The sequence below is a fragment of the Pituophis catenifer genome, unplaced genomic scaffold (genome assembly GCF_029215685.1).
Source record: "Pituophis catenifer annectens isolate HBS135680 unplaced genomic scaffold, rPitCat1.0.hap2 SCAF_4, whole genome shotgun sequence".
NCBI lineage: Eukaryota > Metazoa > Chordata > Lepidosauria > Squamata > Colubridae > Pituophis > Pituophis catenifer.
This window is the reverse complement of record NW_027256884.1, coordinates 38,542,687-38,559,629: the sequence shown is the minus strand read 5'-3', so window position 1 is coordinate 38,559,629 and position 16,943 is coordinate 38,542,687. Positions and strand designations below refer to the sequence as shown.

Below are 16,943 nucleotides of genomic sequence, written 5' to 3'. Positions count from 1 at the left end.
CCCTCTCTCCCTCCCTCCCTCTCCCTCTCCCTCCTCTCTCCCCCTCCCCCTCTCCCTCTCTCTCTCTCTGAGACAGAGAGAAATATATAAGAAGAGAAAGTGTTGGTTCTAATTACATATGTCTTTTATTTGTGCCACAAACTGCATATTCAGGCACTGTTCTGCAGCAATATTCTATGTAGTGTTCTATGTATTTATGCCACATTGTTTGACCTTCTTACCATGCATTCAATAGGTAGTCTGCAGTGGAAAATTTCATGTGCATAATCATAAGATAATCAGTGATAATTATGTAACTGATTAATTTTAAAGATCTGAGAAGCAAACACAATGCTCATCAATAAGCATAAACAACAGAATCAAGTAAATATTCAAAGATGTGAAATAATGAAATACAGATTTAATTCTGGTGAACAGTACTGTAAAAAGAAGAGCTGATAAAGTTGGGGCAACTTGTCAACTGCAGTACTGACTCTCTCTCATGCACACATAATTTTGTTTTGAAAGTCTTATGGTATATCATACTTACTGCAAGTTAAAAAAAAATACATTGTGATCTGTAGTACTTTTTAAAGTGGTCTACTGGAAGTTCTCTTAACATACACCGTAGATTTATACTCCATCCTTTTAGCCTCTATATCAGTACTAAAAAGTAATCTGAATTCTTAGGAATTCAGAGTAGAGGAATGAATGGGTATCAGATTTGTCTATGTCCATTCCAGTTTAACCATAGTGCAAAAACTAGCATTCACAAAGCAATTTCTGATAAATTCAGATTGATCTAAAAATGAATGGAATCACAGGTCTTAAAGGAAATAACAAACGTGTGGAAATGATTCTCACTTAAGGGGATTGCATGTGGCTTTCATCTCTTACAATATCAATTCCTGCCATTGTGATAACTAAATTGTACAAATGCATGCCATGCTGGCAATTACTTATCTCATTATGGCAGACTTGAAGAGTTATCTGGACCATATGCTTAGCCAGCCTGCAGAGCTTTTAGAACTGTTCTTTCCATATACCCTAACAGTTACCTTTCTTCTAAAGCCATATATCTGTCTTCCCCCCTCTTTTTTTACAGTCCTGAGCCTTTCCCCCTCCTCCAAATTAGATGTCCAACTCTATATCCTTAAAAAAGGGGGAGAAAGGGAAAAGCTTTCATCACACATCAGCAGAGATCAGAATTTTCCACATCCCACGAGGCTTTAAAATAGGCTTTGACAACAAGGTTTTGCTAACTGTGGATGCTATTTTAGTTCTTCATTGTCATTCTGGAAAAATTTTTAAGGTCTTGTTGCTAGAGAATGAAGAGTTAAGCTTTGCCTCTCAACAGAATAATTCCTCTTGTTGTCTTCACTGATTTCAGTGGAAATTTTAAAGCCTCATTGCTATGCATTTCTATGCAGCGATTGTCATTTGATTTTTTTTTCTTCTGTTCAATCCTGTCTGATTCTCAGAGACTGCCTGGATAAGTCCCTGCAGTTTTCTTGGCAACATTTATCAGAAGTAGGTTGCCATTGCCTCCTTCCTAGGATTGAGAGAAAGTAACTGGCACAAGATCACCCAGCTGGCTTTGTGCCCAAGGTGGGACTACAATTCTTGGTTTCCAGAGCACTAATTGTCAATATGCAACCACAATACCCTAAGGCAGGGGTGTCAAATCAAGGCCTGAGTGCCGAATCTGGCCTTTGGGGTGCTGAGATCTGACCCATGGGACTGCTCTGCAGACAGCGAAGGACCAACCCATGGTGCTTCTGCCAGCAAAAAGAGAGTCCCAGCCAAAAATGGAGCTCAGGAGCCCATTTTTGCTGGCAAAGCGCTTGGGCCATCAGAGGCACTCTGACATGAGTGACATCAAGCTGGCCACACCCACCTGCCCCCCTGAGGTAAAATACAGCCCTAATGCAGCCCTCAATTTGACACCCCTGCCCTAAGGTTTAATAGTTAAACCGATACATAAGGATAACCAGATATTTATTTAAAATATTTTATCTTGTTTTTTAAAAGACATTTTGTGCAATGAATCTCTTCAAGTATAGACATTTCTATATATTTCTTTCTCTCTTTCCTCCTATGTTCAAACCCTACTACCCATCTTCTATTGCTATTAGAATTTAATAGCATCATTGTTATCAATGGAAAATGTTTAAAAGTCTAGTTGTAGTATGTGTGGGTGTGAGAGTAAATTAATGAAGGAATACTGACAAGTATCTCTCTACATGGAAAATATTGAGGTAGGACATACCGGTATATTCACAGTCAGTTATCCCCATCTGCCTTGCTCACTTCTACTGCATCATGAGGCAAAATCAACCTGATATCAATTTTCCCTTGATTTAAATAATTACAAAATTCTACTTGTAAGTACAGTAGATTCTTCCTAGTATGGTTTCCTCTCCTATGTCTTGTTCTACAATTGTAATAATCTTTAGCCAGCATTGTCATTGTCCATATTGTCTAGAAATTATGAGGGGAGTAGTCAAACACATCTTAAATGAGGTAGCATACTGTACATTATTATATATTCTAGTTAAAGTTTCAGGCATTATGAGAATTTGTATGCAAGAATCACTAAATTATGGAACTCTGGAATAATCTTACCAAGAGGATATTAGTCTTACGTGTGTTGAATTGACTGAAAGTGAAATGCTCAGTGACATCTTTTATTTACTTTTAAACTTCATAAAATTTCTTCAATAAATTCAGTGGGGAGCAAAATTCTGTTTATCTATTCAATGATAAATTCTTCTAAGAAAAATAAATTTTAGAGATACTGTACATAAGTATCAAACTGCAGCTTCAATTTGTCCTCTAATTAAGGTACATAGTGCATGGAAATTAGTAGTGGGTTCCACTTACCTTCACTACCGGTTCAGAACTGTGAGCATGAGTGGGTGCACCCATGCTTTAAATACATGCAGCACTTCTGCACATGCGCAGAACCTTCTGTGCATGCACAAAGCATCCGTGATGAAGTCCAGGCGGGTGGGCAGAGCCTCCCGCAGCTGCCACTACCAGGTCATCCAAACCGGGGCAAACCAGTAGAAACCCACCACTGATGGAAATGATTCTAAAGTGATGCATTTCTGAAAGGATAAATTCTAAAGGAAACAGATTTTTGTTTTAGTCCTTCTTTAATAGAAGTCACATTTATTCACTATAATAGTTTGTAATTGAACCATAGTGTTATTTTTTTCAAAATTCTCGATGCAGTTAATTTGGATTATTGCATGGATATTGATCTCTCTATATAAACAGATGTTAATCAACTCTAATTTTTATATTATTTCAACCCTGATGAGTATAAGATTGAGTAATATGGAATACTACAGAAAATAAATAATAAAATTCTCTTTTAATATCTGAAAAGATCAAGTTACTATTTAAATTGGAACAAATTAAGACATAATCCAAAGAATGAATAGTCTATGCTAGACAATCCAAAGAATGTATTTTTTTAAATTGCTTGTCTGAGCCTTATGGGAAATTTTAATATATTTAACTTAAAAATTCTGGGATTGTTTATCCTTGCTTAATTTGGCTGATTTATCTACTTGAAGATAAGTGATCAAGATATTTAATTAGGGAGAGTGACAAATGTTGCTTTAACCATTCAGTAGTCTCAGACTCTTCTTGACTTTATAGGAAAGTACTATAAGTCAAGCACAGCTTCTTTCAGTTATTGTACATTCATCTTTGTATCAGTTATCAAGCCAGTATGTTCTTTTGTTGTCTCTTCTTCTTGTTCCACTAACTATTCCTAGCATCTTTGACTTTTCCAATGAATTTGCATGCATGACATGGCCAAAGGAAATCAGATGCAGTCTTTTGATTTTGGCTTCTAGTGATGTGTCTGGTTTTATACGATTCAGCACCTTTCTGTTGGTTGCTCTGGCTGTCCATGGTATATGCAATAATTTACACCAGCACCCCAGTTCTTCTTCGATCAGCCTTTCGTAGTGTCCAACTCTTATACCCATACAACATTACCAGGAAAACTATTGCTCTAACTGTCCTGCTTTTTGTATTTATATCAATATCTCTGCTTTGCCAGATATTATTCATGTTAACCATTACAGTGCGTCCTAAGATTATCCTGTGTTTGATTTCAGGAGTAGAACTGCCATCGTGAACAATTTTTGATCCAAGGCAGATGAACTAATTCAATTTCCTCTTTGTTGATTTTATACATTTCATGTCCATCTGCAGCTGTTGCCATTATATTTATTTTCCTGATGTTAAGACTCAGTCCTATTTTTTTCACTTTTGTCTTTGATTTTCCAGATCATTTTTTCCAGGTGTTCCTTATTTTTAGCCAATAGCGTTGTACAATTTGTTTACCTCAAATTATTTGTAATTCTTCCCTGAATCTTCATTCCAACATCAGGTGATTCCGGATCTAATTTCACTTCAGCATACAGATTGAACAAAAATGGTGATAAAATATATCCCTGTCTAACTGCCTTACAGATCCTGAAACAATCCGTGTCACCTCAGAGTGTTCTAATTTCTGCCTCCTGATCAGTATACAGTGAAGTGATAAGTCTGATCAAGTGGGGATACGAAGATCATACAAAGCCACTCACAGCTTATTGTGTTCTTCACAGTCAAAAGCTATGAAGCTTTTTTATTTTATAATAACCCTTCACTGGTCAGCTATTTTGATGGTGCCACACTTGTTCATTCTCTTTGATTTTTGGTATGACAGATGCTTTCCAGCAATTTCCATGATGTTATCTTGGATCTCTCACCACTGTTGATTTGGATATTTCACTTCTAGATTCTGTGGTTCAAACCTATTCTTAACTTCTGTGGCATACATAGGTGAGATGTTGTTTACATTACATTTGAGGAGAATATATTTTTTCACTTTGCACAGTTTGGGCTACTAATAGCTGATGGTCTGAGCTACAATCAGCACCAGGAAGTGTCTTAACAGATGCAACTGAACCTTTCCAGTGTTGTTGGCATAAAATGAAGTCTATCTGATTTCGATGTTGTCCATTTGGTGCTGTCCAGGTGTATAAACATTGCTTGTGTTGAACAAACTATATGTTTTTTATGCTGAGATGATATTTCTGGAAAAATTACACTAGACAATCGCCAACTTCATTCCATTCACTTAGCCCAAACTTGCCTATTATTCTTGCAACTTCTGCTTGGTCTACTTTTGCATTGAAATCACCCACAATGTACAAAATATTCTTTGTGGTACTTGCTTGAGAGCACACTGAAGCTCACTATAAAAAAAATTCAATTTCATCATCATTTGAATCTACAGCTGGAGTATAGATTTGTAGTATGTTGAGTGGCTTGCCTCAAATTTGGATAGATATTATGCAATTGCTGTATGCCCCATAGTTCTCAACACATTTAGCTACTTATTTATTTATGCAGAATGCAATTCCTTTTCATCTGATAATATCATTTCCAGAAAAATAAACCATAAACTCATCTGATTTTAATTGATCATTGTTTGTCCAGTTAGTGCCAAGAATATCTATGTTCACTCTAATCATTTCTTTTTTTACAATTTTGAGTTTCTCAAGAGACTTGCATCTAACATTCCATGTTCCAATTATTATAATTTGATACAGCGTAGGCAAATTCTTTCATCATGGGCACCATCATTTGCTGGGTTTCCTGAAGGTTTTCCTCCAACACCACCATAAAATCCTTGACTACTAACACTAGCCCTTGCTCTTCTCCAGTAGCTTGCAGGTTACCATGCAGCCTAGAGAATCCACAGTTTGTATCCATATCTGAGTCATGTTGAGTTATTGCCATAAAGTATTCTGGTGAGATTTTTTACAGGATAGTTCACCATTGCTTTCTCTAACCCTCCCCATTTATCTGGGCTTGGGTCTGGCATATGGTTGATCAATAAACCATATGGCTGGGTTGAATGACAAATACATCTTTAGAATAAACTGTAGCAGGTTTATTAATTATAATATGCCTTTTTTTAAAAAAAAAACACATCCTGATCCCCATTATTTTAGACAAATGCTATTTATTCTAAAACTGTAATTTTTGGATAAAGTTTCTAGGCATTTAGTAGTGTTTAAGTCAAGGCCTTATTTGCTAGGAGACATTATCTAGAAACTTTCACCTTTATCTAGATTTGATGCTGAAGCAGATTTAATCTCTTTGATAGATTCACTGGAAACAAAATAGATCTATGTTCTTGTTAGTTCTACTGAATCTTTTAGCACATATGACACTACTGACTCTGGTGTGTTTGTATGTGCATACACTTGTGTATGTATAAAAAATAGAATGCAAAGAGTAGTGGTAACAGAAACACATATTTTATTATGATTTCTACCTTTGTTTGAGAGCCATTTCCATAAAGTATGTAGCGAAGGTATCAGTAAACATTTGGCCCATGGACGTTGGCTATAATTTCTACCAGCATTACCATTGTCCCTATTGCTAAGCCAGACTAAATCCATAAAAGTTAGATGCCACTCCTCCCTGGATTATTTAATATGGATTTACCTTTGTATAGTAGTATCAGGAAATAAAATTGTGAGATCTATAGCCACCTATATGTGGTGATGGGTAATTCTTGACTTAATGAATCTATTGATGTTCTGAATTGATTTAATGAGGCTCTTAATTGGCTATAAGAAGTTCATAAAGGAAACAGGCTCTAGAATAGGTTTAAATTTGTTCCAAATGGAATATTGTACTTTTTAAGGAATTATGTACTAAGGCTATGCCTAGAAGTTAATTTAAGTGACAACTATAGGCAGAAATATTTGTTACTTTATAAAAAGCTTGTAGTTTTGTCCCATATTTTAAATTGAGGACTATAGAAAAATCCCAATCCTTTTACTAATAAGATAATGTCTTTGGTACATTTTAATATATTTTTATTTTAATATTTTATTGTAATGCATGAACTGATATTGTAGTATTGCAAGCCACAATGACTAGGCATTAGAAGGGTGGACTAACTTTTTAATGTAGTATATTTTCAAATTTAATTATCATTTTAAATTTTTTATCTCATTCACTGAAACCACAGTTATTTATCCCCTCCATTGAAACAGAAGGATTTTAGCTAAAACCTGAAGAAGAACAACAATGACAACAATAACAATCAAATATGAAGGACAGAGGGAGCAACATCACTGATTTCCAAGCTTTTTAGAAAACTAACAATCTTGCTATGGTTCAGCCTTACTAAAGAAAAAGCACCTATTCTGGATCACTATATTGGCCACTGCCATTACTAATGTACCTTACCTGCATTTGCAAATAATTTATAAACATAAATTCAGAGTATTTTTAATTTTGGGTTAAAGTTATGCAAAAATGAAGATTTTTTAACATTAGATTATTTCCTGGAGTATAAAAGAAAGGGAAGTCAAAGACTTAAGACAGAATGCAACTGTGACTGAAATTCTAGGAAGAGTTATGGAGGTTTCCTCTAGCTTAACTTGTACCATGATAAAAATATGAGCAGTCTTACATTATTTTATACAAAGTAATTCCATTGTATTCAGTTGGGCTTGATTTCAAAACAGTATTTATGGGATCTGATTTATTGCTGATAATGTTTATCAGGACATATAAGAAGTAACAAGTTAATGTGTATTTGAAAGTAAAATTCCATGTCATGGTTGGTTTCTAATATTTCACTTGTTTTCAACGTAATTGAAACATACTGTTTTCTGCCCAAAGCCTTTTTAATACATGTAAAGTATTAACAAGGAAATAAAAAACTAAAGAAAGAAGCAAGTATCCAATATCCATAATCAAGTAATTTTCCCTCACATAGATTTCCAGCAAACAGACATCTTGTAAGAATGCTAAATGGGAAAATAATCTTAATTAGATAAATATAACAGATTTTACACATTTAACGTAAGTGTTGATTTGCTCACACCTTACATTTCCTTTCAATTTGCCCATATAGGGCATTAGACAAAAACACAGTGCTTGATTATGTGCATCTCTTTAACATGATCTCATACTTTCTTTTAAAAATACTTCACTTAAGAAAACATGTATTATAAATTCCAAAAAGAATTTGAATATACATAAAAATATAGGCAAAAGGAGACCTTACATTTAGTGCAGCTTTTTGTTTCTTTAAAAAAGAAATGTGACTAACATATTGATAGCTTTGCCTTTCATAAACATTCCACCTGGCCCTCCATACACATACACACACTCACACACAGACAGACAGACAGAGAAAGACAGATAGAGACAGAGAGAAAGTATGAGATGATAGTTTTTCATTGCAACATGTGATAGTGCAAGTAGTGCTTATGCGGCATGTATAAAAATATATCCTATTATTTCTTGAATCTCCTACCATTTAGCTTTTATTGTATGATCCTATTTCTACTGAAAGGTGGAAAACTTTCTTTTTCCATTTCTCTGCATCACATTTTATATCTTTTCATTCCTGTTTTCGTTATTTACCCTTTTTTTTGCCTATCTTTTTATGCCCTGGCCCCATTTCTAATACTTTTCTAGATGTACAATATATGGATGATTGCATCAGTGAAGCCAGGACAGTCAATTCTGAACTGAGCCTAAAGCCATACACATAAGCTCTTTGTCTGGGCTGTCACTGAGAAAAAAGTGCTTGAGTATTTTGTATTTGAGAGGCCAAATACTGTATCTTAGGTTATCTTTGAATTGATGAATATTCCATGAATTATCCAGTGGGATATTCATTTTCTTTTCTGTCTCTTAGCCCTGAACATACTCATGATTCTAACATTTAGACTAAAGTGTAAATCTACCTTCCTAGGCTCCCCTTTCTGAAAAGCACTTGAGGTTTATATTTTCCCTCATGCATTGGGATAGGGTGAAATTGACAGAGGACTTACTGATGGCTGCATATGTGAAAGTTTAATTTTGGTGCCAGGTTTTAATGTTTGTGCCTTTAATAGATATATGTATGTATTAATGGTATATCGATATTCCTTTAACTGCTCTTTGGGAGCTGCCCAGAGTTCAATATAAGATGTGCAGCTACATAAATATTTTAAATAAATAAATATAGAATGCTGCCAATGATAATTTTTGTCTTGATACATGATTTTCCAACCATATTTATTTGCTGACAAAGTTATGTGTCCAGATCTGCATTTCTAATCATGATAGCCCATCACTCAGAATGTTCCTCAATTTCAAAAAAATCTCCTTCATGAACTATATTGCTTAAAAAAACCTTCATATGAATAAATAGGCCATAAGGCATTACTCCAAAATCATGTGTCTTTCCATTTCTACCACTAAGTCACAGAGCATGGAGATCTCTGGAGAAAGCCAGCATAGAGACATTAATAGACTTCCTATGGATAGCGTGAAAGGGACTTCTCTGACAATTCATTTTAATTTACCTCTAAAATTAGATGTTGTGCCAAAGAAAAGTTAAATTTAAAACTTTTCAGGAGACTCAGAAAAGAAAAGATAGCTTCCTAAATAATTAGAAGGTTAATGAATGAGAAGGGCATGGAGGAGCAGAGTTTTTGTCAAAGACAATAAGCAATAAGAAATTGTAAGAAATATTCATTTAGAGTTTAGTAAGACAAAAGAAAGAGCTGATGCTTAACCAAGAAGTACATAAGTGTTTGTGTATATGTGCAGGGTTTTACTGTTCCTAAAATTTGGGTGTTGCTGCTAGGTTGATATGACATTTCTGTGCTTCTAGCTATTTCTTTTCCCCAAATCTGAAAAGAAGTTGGAAAATAATTTGTGATTACATTCAAAGTAATACAAGGACAAAATGCAAAGAATAATTGGCCTGCTGTCAGCTACTTCAACTCTTAGAGAAACAAAAAAATCTCATATCTTCTTCATTTAGTACCAAAAGGATATATTTCTCAATCCCTCCTGCATATATTGCTATTCAAATATATTTCATTTGACTGCTAATAATAATTCCAAGCCATTCCTATAAAGAGGAGCTGCAAAATCACCAAGTTACATTTTCCCTACCTGCCAGGGCAGCTAAAGCTCCTGAACTAGTGTAAAGTGCTCCAGTGAATTTACCCTTAGGCAGCAGTCAAAGTGCTGCAATTCAATAGTATTCAAGGTCATCTTTAAGAGAATCAGCTCCATAAGGTCCCCAGATGTTGACTGGGTGGTGTCAACATCATTCCTGGAAGGTGGAGGAAAGGAAAAAAATGCTTGGATTTAGAAACCAAGAGTGGTTGCTGATCTATGGTGGATAATTTTCTGGAGTGGGCGAGCTGCAAAAAGTAACCAGATATTAGATATTCTCAACCAGATATTAAGACCCAATTTATTAGGGACATGGAAAGAAATCACAGGTGATAAAGTTTATTAGAAAGAGCAAGTTTATAATTATTTGCAGACCCATTATGTAAGGGGAGGAGAATTTATCAATTTTTTTTTAAAAAAATTCTTTTCAGCATCCAGTCAGGTTGGATTTTTTCTATGTTTTATGTTGTACTTATCTGATGTTTGGGTCATTTCCCCACCCCCCTTTTGTACACATTTTTGTTGTTGTTACTGTTGGATGTATGTATTTTTCTGTTTTGTCTTTTAATCCATTGATAAAACATAATAAAAAATTTTTTTTTAAAAAAAGAAAGAGCAAGAGCAGGTAGGCCAGTCCCTGAACTAAGAACTTTGGCGGGATTTACAAGGTGCCCTGCATTGCTGAGTCAGCACAGCCGGCCAGGGTTAGCCTGGCCGCGATGTGAGAGCCACAGGAGTAACTCCTCCCGAAGTTCTGGTCCCTTGTGCCCCCCCCCCGCACTCTCAAACACCTCAGGTACAGTTTCACCTGTGGCTTGTGCGCCCCACGGCCGCGGCTCGCTTAACGCCGGCTTCGCGCTCCAGCGTGCGCCTACAGTTTGGTCTGCCGCCTCAGTGGAAGCAGCAGAACGGCGGCGAGAGGCCGTGGGGGCGGGGAAGGCTGGCGGTGAATCCCGCTGGAGAGGAAAGAGGCGGAGGTGGGCGCGATTAGGACAAAGCGTCCGGGCGAAACGGCTCGTGGGTGCCTCCGCGGCAATCCATGGAACGCCCGTTCCCGGCCGGCAGAACTCTCCTCGGGGGGGGAAAGGAGGAGGAGAAGGAGCCCTGCGGCCACCTCTCGACGGTGCCTTGAGCAGCAATTCTGAGGCTGAGAGGGGGTGGGGAAAGAGAAGCCCTCCTCCGCCTCTCCTCAGGAGCTTCGCGGCGCTACCGGCAGGGGGGACGTGCCGGAGGAGGGGAAAGGGGACGCTCGCCTCCGCCTCCGCCTCTTCCTCAGCGGCTCTCGGGCAGCCGGAACCGCACGCGGCGGCGGCGGCGGCTGCAGCGGCGGCGGCGGCGGCAAGGGAGCCGGGAGCGGAGGGATGTGGGGCTTTGGGGGAGGCAGGCTCTTCGGCTTCTTCTCCGCTCCCGTCCTGGTGGCCGTGGTCTGTTGCGCCCAGAGGTAGGAGCAGCGGCTGGCGGGGAGGAGGGAGGGGAAGGAAGGAAGGCTGTGCCTCGCTGAGGAAAAGAACTGACCAGAGCTTTCCTACAACCTCTGCCCCTTCCTTCCTTCCTTCCTTCCTTCCTTCCTTCCTTCCTTCCTTCCTCACGCCTCCTGCTTCGCTGTCTTTGCCTCCTTTCGACTTCTTTTTCTCGCCTTCTCTTGTCCCGGCCGCTCTCTTTGGCCCATCCCGTTACTTCACTTTCCTTATCCCTCCAACCCATCTCTTCCGACTTCTCTTGATCTCCTGGCTCATGTCCGCCTCTCCTGCCTCCCTGCCCCCTTTCCCTCGAACTCCTTCTTCCACAGTGTGAACGATCCGGGGAACATGTCCTTCGTCAAAGAAACTGTGGATAAATTGTTGAAAGGCTACGACATTCGCCTCAGACCGGATTTTGGAGGTGAGAGAGGCCCTGGGGAGGCTCCCCTAACCCTCCCTTAGGTGTTCTGGGTGTGAGTTAAAGGGATTGGGGGTGGGGGTTCTGCCGAGGAAGACGAAAGCCCCCCCAACCCCTGGGCGCCAGGCAACCGTATGTCAAAATGACGCCGCCGTCTGTTTCTTCATTAAGGCCCCCCAGTGAATGTCGGGATGAACATAGATATTGCCAGTATCGACATGGTCTCTGAAGTCAACATGGTGAGTATAGACCTCTAGTTATTTCCACCAGGAAATGGGAAAGTGTTGCCTTCAAATGGATGCATTTTTACCTGATTCTGAATTTTCTCTTGGTAGCCCAAGTGCAGAATGCTTTTTTTAAAAAAAAAATTGAGGGGGCTGAAAAAGGTTGAAGAAGGGGCTCTTTAGATAAAGACCCCCAGATAAAGAGCTTTTGGCAAAACACCTCCATTGTATCTCCTTCAGTGACTGGAAAGTTTGTGCATGAGTCTAAAGCAAACCAGGTCAGTAGATAACCTGAGGTTTACTGGTGGTCCCTTGACTGCAATCTAGTGTACTACTCCCATGATGGTTTTAGATGCTATCTTTCCTCTGCTGAGACAGACCTTTTCTTGATTTGGGAAGTTATAATGCAGCAAAATCAAGTGTAATGGCTGGCTTGGGTGTGCCATATGCAGCTAGTTTTTGGATGGCAGCAGAGTGGACTGCATGCTGAAGCTACTGGAGGGAATATAGCCAGATTTTAGAGTGCTGTCTCAGGTGCTGAAAAGGAACTTCAGTTGCTTAGATGCATCTGTCGTTCTCACTGTTTGTTGGGCTTGCAGATGTCATTACAGATAGAGTTCTACTGCTTGTATTAATGGGAAAGCTTTGCATAAAAAACCAGCTTCCCCTCCAATGAAGATTGCTACATATAGTTAACCAGGTTAGCAATTTAAGTGTACTTCACTTTCATTTTGTCATTTACATAAGCATATACAAAGCAAGTTGCAGTGATTTCAATAGATCTTTAGTGTTGGACAAGTTTTAATCACTTATTTGAAACAAGAATTGTATTAGAAGATTTATTTTACTAACAGCAAGGAACATTTTTCCAGGTGTGTGTGTGTGTGTGTGTGTGTGTGTTTGTTTATAAGGGAAAATGGTATATGCATAAAAAAAATCTATTAACTGCAGTGTACACTCTTAAGGTACAACTTTAAATTGTTAATACTGAGTCTAAATTGGTTTAGAAAATAGAATATTTATATTAAAAATAAAGATTTAACTATATAAAACACAATGCATTTTATTTTGTTTACTTTACTTTTGCTTAATTCTTATTTTATATAATTATTTTTAATAGCAGGGATATTACCTATTTCCCAGTGCTTGAAATAATATAAGTAGAAATAACATACATAAATGTTTTCTCTTTTACATACATAATTTTGAAAAATAAATGAAACAAATATTCAGAAATTTGTCAATTTAAAATTCTTTAAGAAACATAATGCACAGTCTGCTATAAAACTGGATTAAATTAACAAATTTCCTATTACTTAACATTTATATAAATCATATTTATAGTATTTGTTGTTGATTGATTCTCTGCTCCAAAAGTATATATTACATTTTAAAATTTGTCTGAAAACTTAAAGGTATATTTTGTGGAAAGGAAACATGCTATACAATGTCAGCCCATTAATAGTTACTAAGTAAAGAAAGCAAATGATTGATGTAATATATGTACTTTTTAAGACCTTAAATGATTTGTGACCTTAAGAGCCTGAAGTTTAATAACAACGTTTAAATTTTTGTGTCTCCATGATTCTTAATGATACATTACATGTGAATTAAAAAAAAGAAGGCAGATTTTTTTTCTTATATAACTGACAGTGACTTTTAATAAGAGATCAAGACACAGTTTTTTCTGGTTGAAAAAGAAAACTACTTAACCAAATTTATTTTAGAATAGGGACCCTTTTAAATGGGATAGGATAAACACTAGAAGCTAGAATCACTCAATATTTTTTCCTGTCCCTCTATCATTATTCCTCTGCAAGAACTGCCTATTCTATTAATTTTAATGGAGTTTTTTCTACTTAAATATGTATAAACAACAACCTAAAGTTCTAATAACATGCCTGTTTTATTTTATTCTTTACAAAAAGTTAGCATATATTTTAAGCATATTTATATTTCTTTAAAATATTGGGAAAGCACATATTGAAATATCCATTTTAGTGATATTGGAGTACATAAAACATTGTGCTACAATTCAAATTTTTAAAAAAGATTGTATACTTTTATCTGCTTTCATAGCAGAGAATAACTCTATTTTAGCACACATTTTACTACACTATATTTATTATGATAATGCAACTCAGAAGTAAAAAAGCAATTAAGGAAAGGAAATAGTTAACAGTAGGAGAAGTACTTAGATTTTCCTAACAACAAACCTTGCATGAAAAAGCTTTCCCAAAAGTTTTTTTCCCCCTAGGTTCTGGAGACAGCTAGATAAAGAATTAAAGCCTGCTGAGGAATTAGGCAAAAATTGATGGGTAGCAAATTTAAATGTTTTCTTCTGCTGCTGACTCTTGTATAAGTGCCACCAACCCTCTGAACATATGACATTCTGTATCTCCTTTTCCTAATTCCATTAGCAAATTTAAAAGGCTTTTTTTTAAAAAAAATCTAAATATAATAGTTCCATGAAACAGAATATGAAAATATTGTATATTGTCACTTTATGGATAAATATACAGCTTTCATTATATTGGGTTTCATTTTCTCTTAAGATATTTGATCCTTGATTCAAAGTTGTTTGCAAATTTACTGGCAATGGAATGACTAAGAATGATTATAACAAGCTCTGGCTAATACATCATCTGTGTTCCCTTTTTAAATGTATTCTTTTGATTGGCTGTAATCAGTTATGTAGTAGCAATAACCAGATTCAGCATGGAGGGACTGACCCTGTAATGATAGCCTGACCTGAAATGTTAGTGGATCAAAAATAATATAGCTTGAGTATCCTCTGAGGATGGTTGATAAAAAACATGTATTGCATGCTACATAATCACTTACAGTATATATGTTATACTGTATCCTTTAGAATATTGGTTTTACTTTAAAACACTAAGCTTCTGGAGACTTACATGGCTTAAAGACTATCATCTCTTTTAAGTTTCTTATCAGAGATCCTAATTCAGTCTTGCCATTAGGGGTTGCCAGGGTAAATCGAATGGATAGAAGCTTTTCAACTGATATGCCAGTATTATGGAATATCTTTTTTTAAAAAAATGTGTCTGTTCCCTTACATATGTTTCATCTGTTGCTGACTGATATGTATGACTATGTATGTGTATATTTGACAGGGAGCAGATGATTTAACTTTTTTTTTACACTGCTTCCTTGGAAAATGTATGTTCTGTTTTCTCTCTTAATTGCTCTAGAGTGCTTATCTTTACTTTTATTAGCTGTTGTTAGTTACTTTACATTAAAAATGCTGAGTAGGAAAATAATAATCACAATATGATAAATGTTCTGAGGAAAATATTTGATAATTAGTAAGACTTTACTTAAGTCTACAAACCAGGATATAGTAATCCATCTGTGATTATGGGTATAATTATTTTAAGGTCACTCTGTTACTAAGAGATCTTTTTCTTCTTCTACATTCCCAGGCTCATGTTGCTTTTGCAGTGGTCCATCCAATATGTATTTTTTAAAAAACCTAATATCTGGCTCTCTTTAAATATATCAGCTTTTTACTCCACCTAGGGCCATGATTCTCATATTTTTATTGACAAACTAAAGAAGACAACTGATCAAAGAGTACTCAATAAATTGGAAAATATTATATGAAAGATAAAGATGTACAAATATGTTTTCAAGGCTTCTGGCTCAATTCTACTTTGACCCTAGTTTGTTGATATAATCTCTTTGATGCTGTCATTATGTTGGTTATCTGTTACCTTTCTTTTCTTTTTAATTTTTTTGAGCACCTAGATTTGTACCTCCGATACTGTTACTTTATAATAATTCCTACTATTCTTGATAATTAGAAAGCTGACTGGGGCTCCTGGGAATTGCAGTGGAAGACCATACCTTGTTTATTCTTGGTCTACAAAGTTACACAATAAGAGCATTAAAAGAACCATGCCGAATCAGATCAAAGACCCTAGTATGTTTCTGTTTCCACCATGGCCAACAAAATACCAATATATCAACAGAACCTGAGTAAAGTAGCACATTTCCACTCATGTTCTCCTGAGAAGTGATATCAAAATATCTGGGGCCTGTTTCTGGAGGCAATATGTAAATGTTCTGAATAGCAGCTATTCATAGCTTTATCTTTTATAAAGTTGCCCAAATATGCCTATGCTGGTTCATATGAAAGATTCTTCAAATTAAAGCCGACATGCTGTTGCTGTCATTCCACCATCTGGGAGGGTACATATGGTATACTGACATATATTGTTGCCTGGTATACTTTCCTAACTTGACCCTAGAATCTTTTCCTGTTGTAACATGCAATTTATACTGTAATTTAGAATAAGTATTTCTGCCATTCTACCTTTTTTCAGGAGATCAGGATAACATATATGGGCAGCTGTCTTACGTTTAGCCCTACAATGTCAGCTTGTGAGGTAGGATGTGCTGTGAGTCACCCAAAGAGTTTACATGGCTGAGGTCTTCTCAAGCCTAGTCTTTGTCAGATAACTACTGTTTAATCACATTCATTCATCAGATGTGCTTGGCATTTTGTAGGCACCTAATTCATTAAACTAGGCCACATAATAAATGGAAAATTTAAAATAACCATCTAAAATAATGAATGCAAACATGGCACAAGCACAGAGCATATACTCTAACTAGTCTTCCATCAACTTAATTGATCTCTTGACAGCTAAAAATACAGATTGAAATTTCCAATGCAAATGGTTGCCTGCTTTATGTTAGGTAATCAAATTCATTGGCTCAGCCCAAAATGATTGTCATATGACAGCAAAAACACAAAATTTGCCATTTAATTTCTAGGCAGAGGATAGGATAGGCAGAGACTATCTGGTCTGATACCCTAACTACATTCAGAGCTTTTGA

The 16,943-nt window shown here is 36.5% G+C and overlaps 1 protein-coding gene across 1 annotated transcript in view; it reads left to right on the top strand.

Moving 5' to 3' along the window:
* Nucleotides 1–11,339: 11,339 nt before the first annotated feature.
* GABRB3 (gamma-aminobutyric acid type A receptor subunit beta3) overlaps nt 11,340–16,943 on the top strand; it is a 124,320-nt gene continuing 118,716 nt past the window's right edge. Inside the window, exons 1-3 of the mRNA XM_070942730.1 lie at nt 11,340–11,419; nt 11,768–11,859; nt 12,028–12,095. Coding sequence (XP_070798831.1) covers nt 11,340–11,419; nt 11,768–11,859; nt 12,028–12,095 — 240 coding nt within the window. The remainder of the gene's footprint in view (nt 11,420–11,767; nt 11,860–12,027; nt 12,096–16,943) is intronic.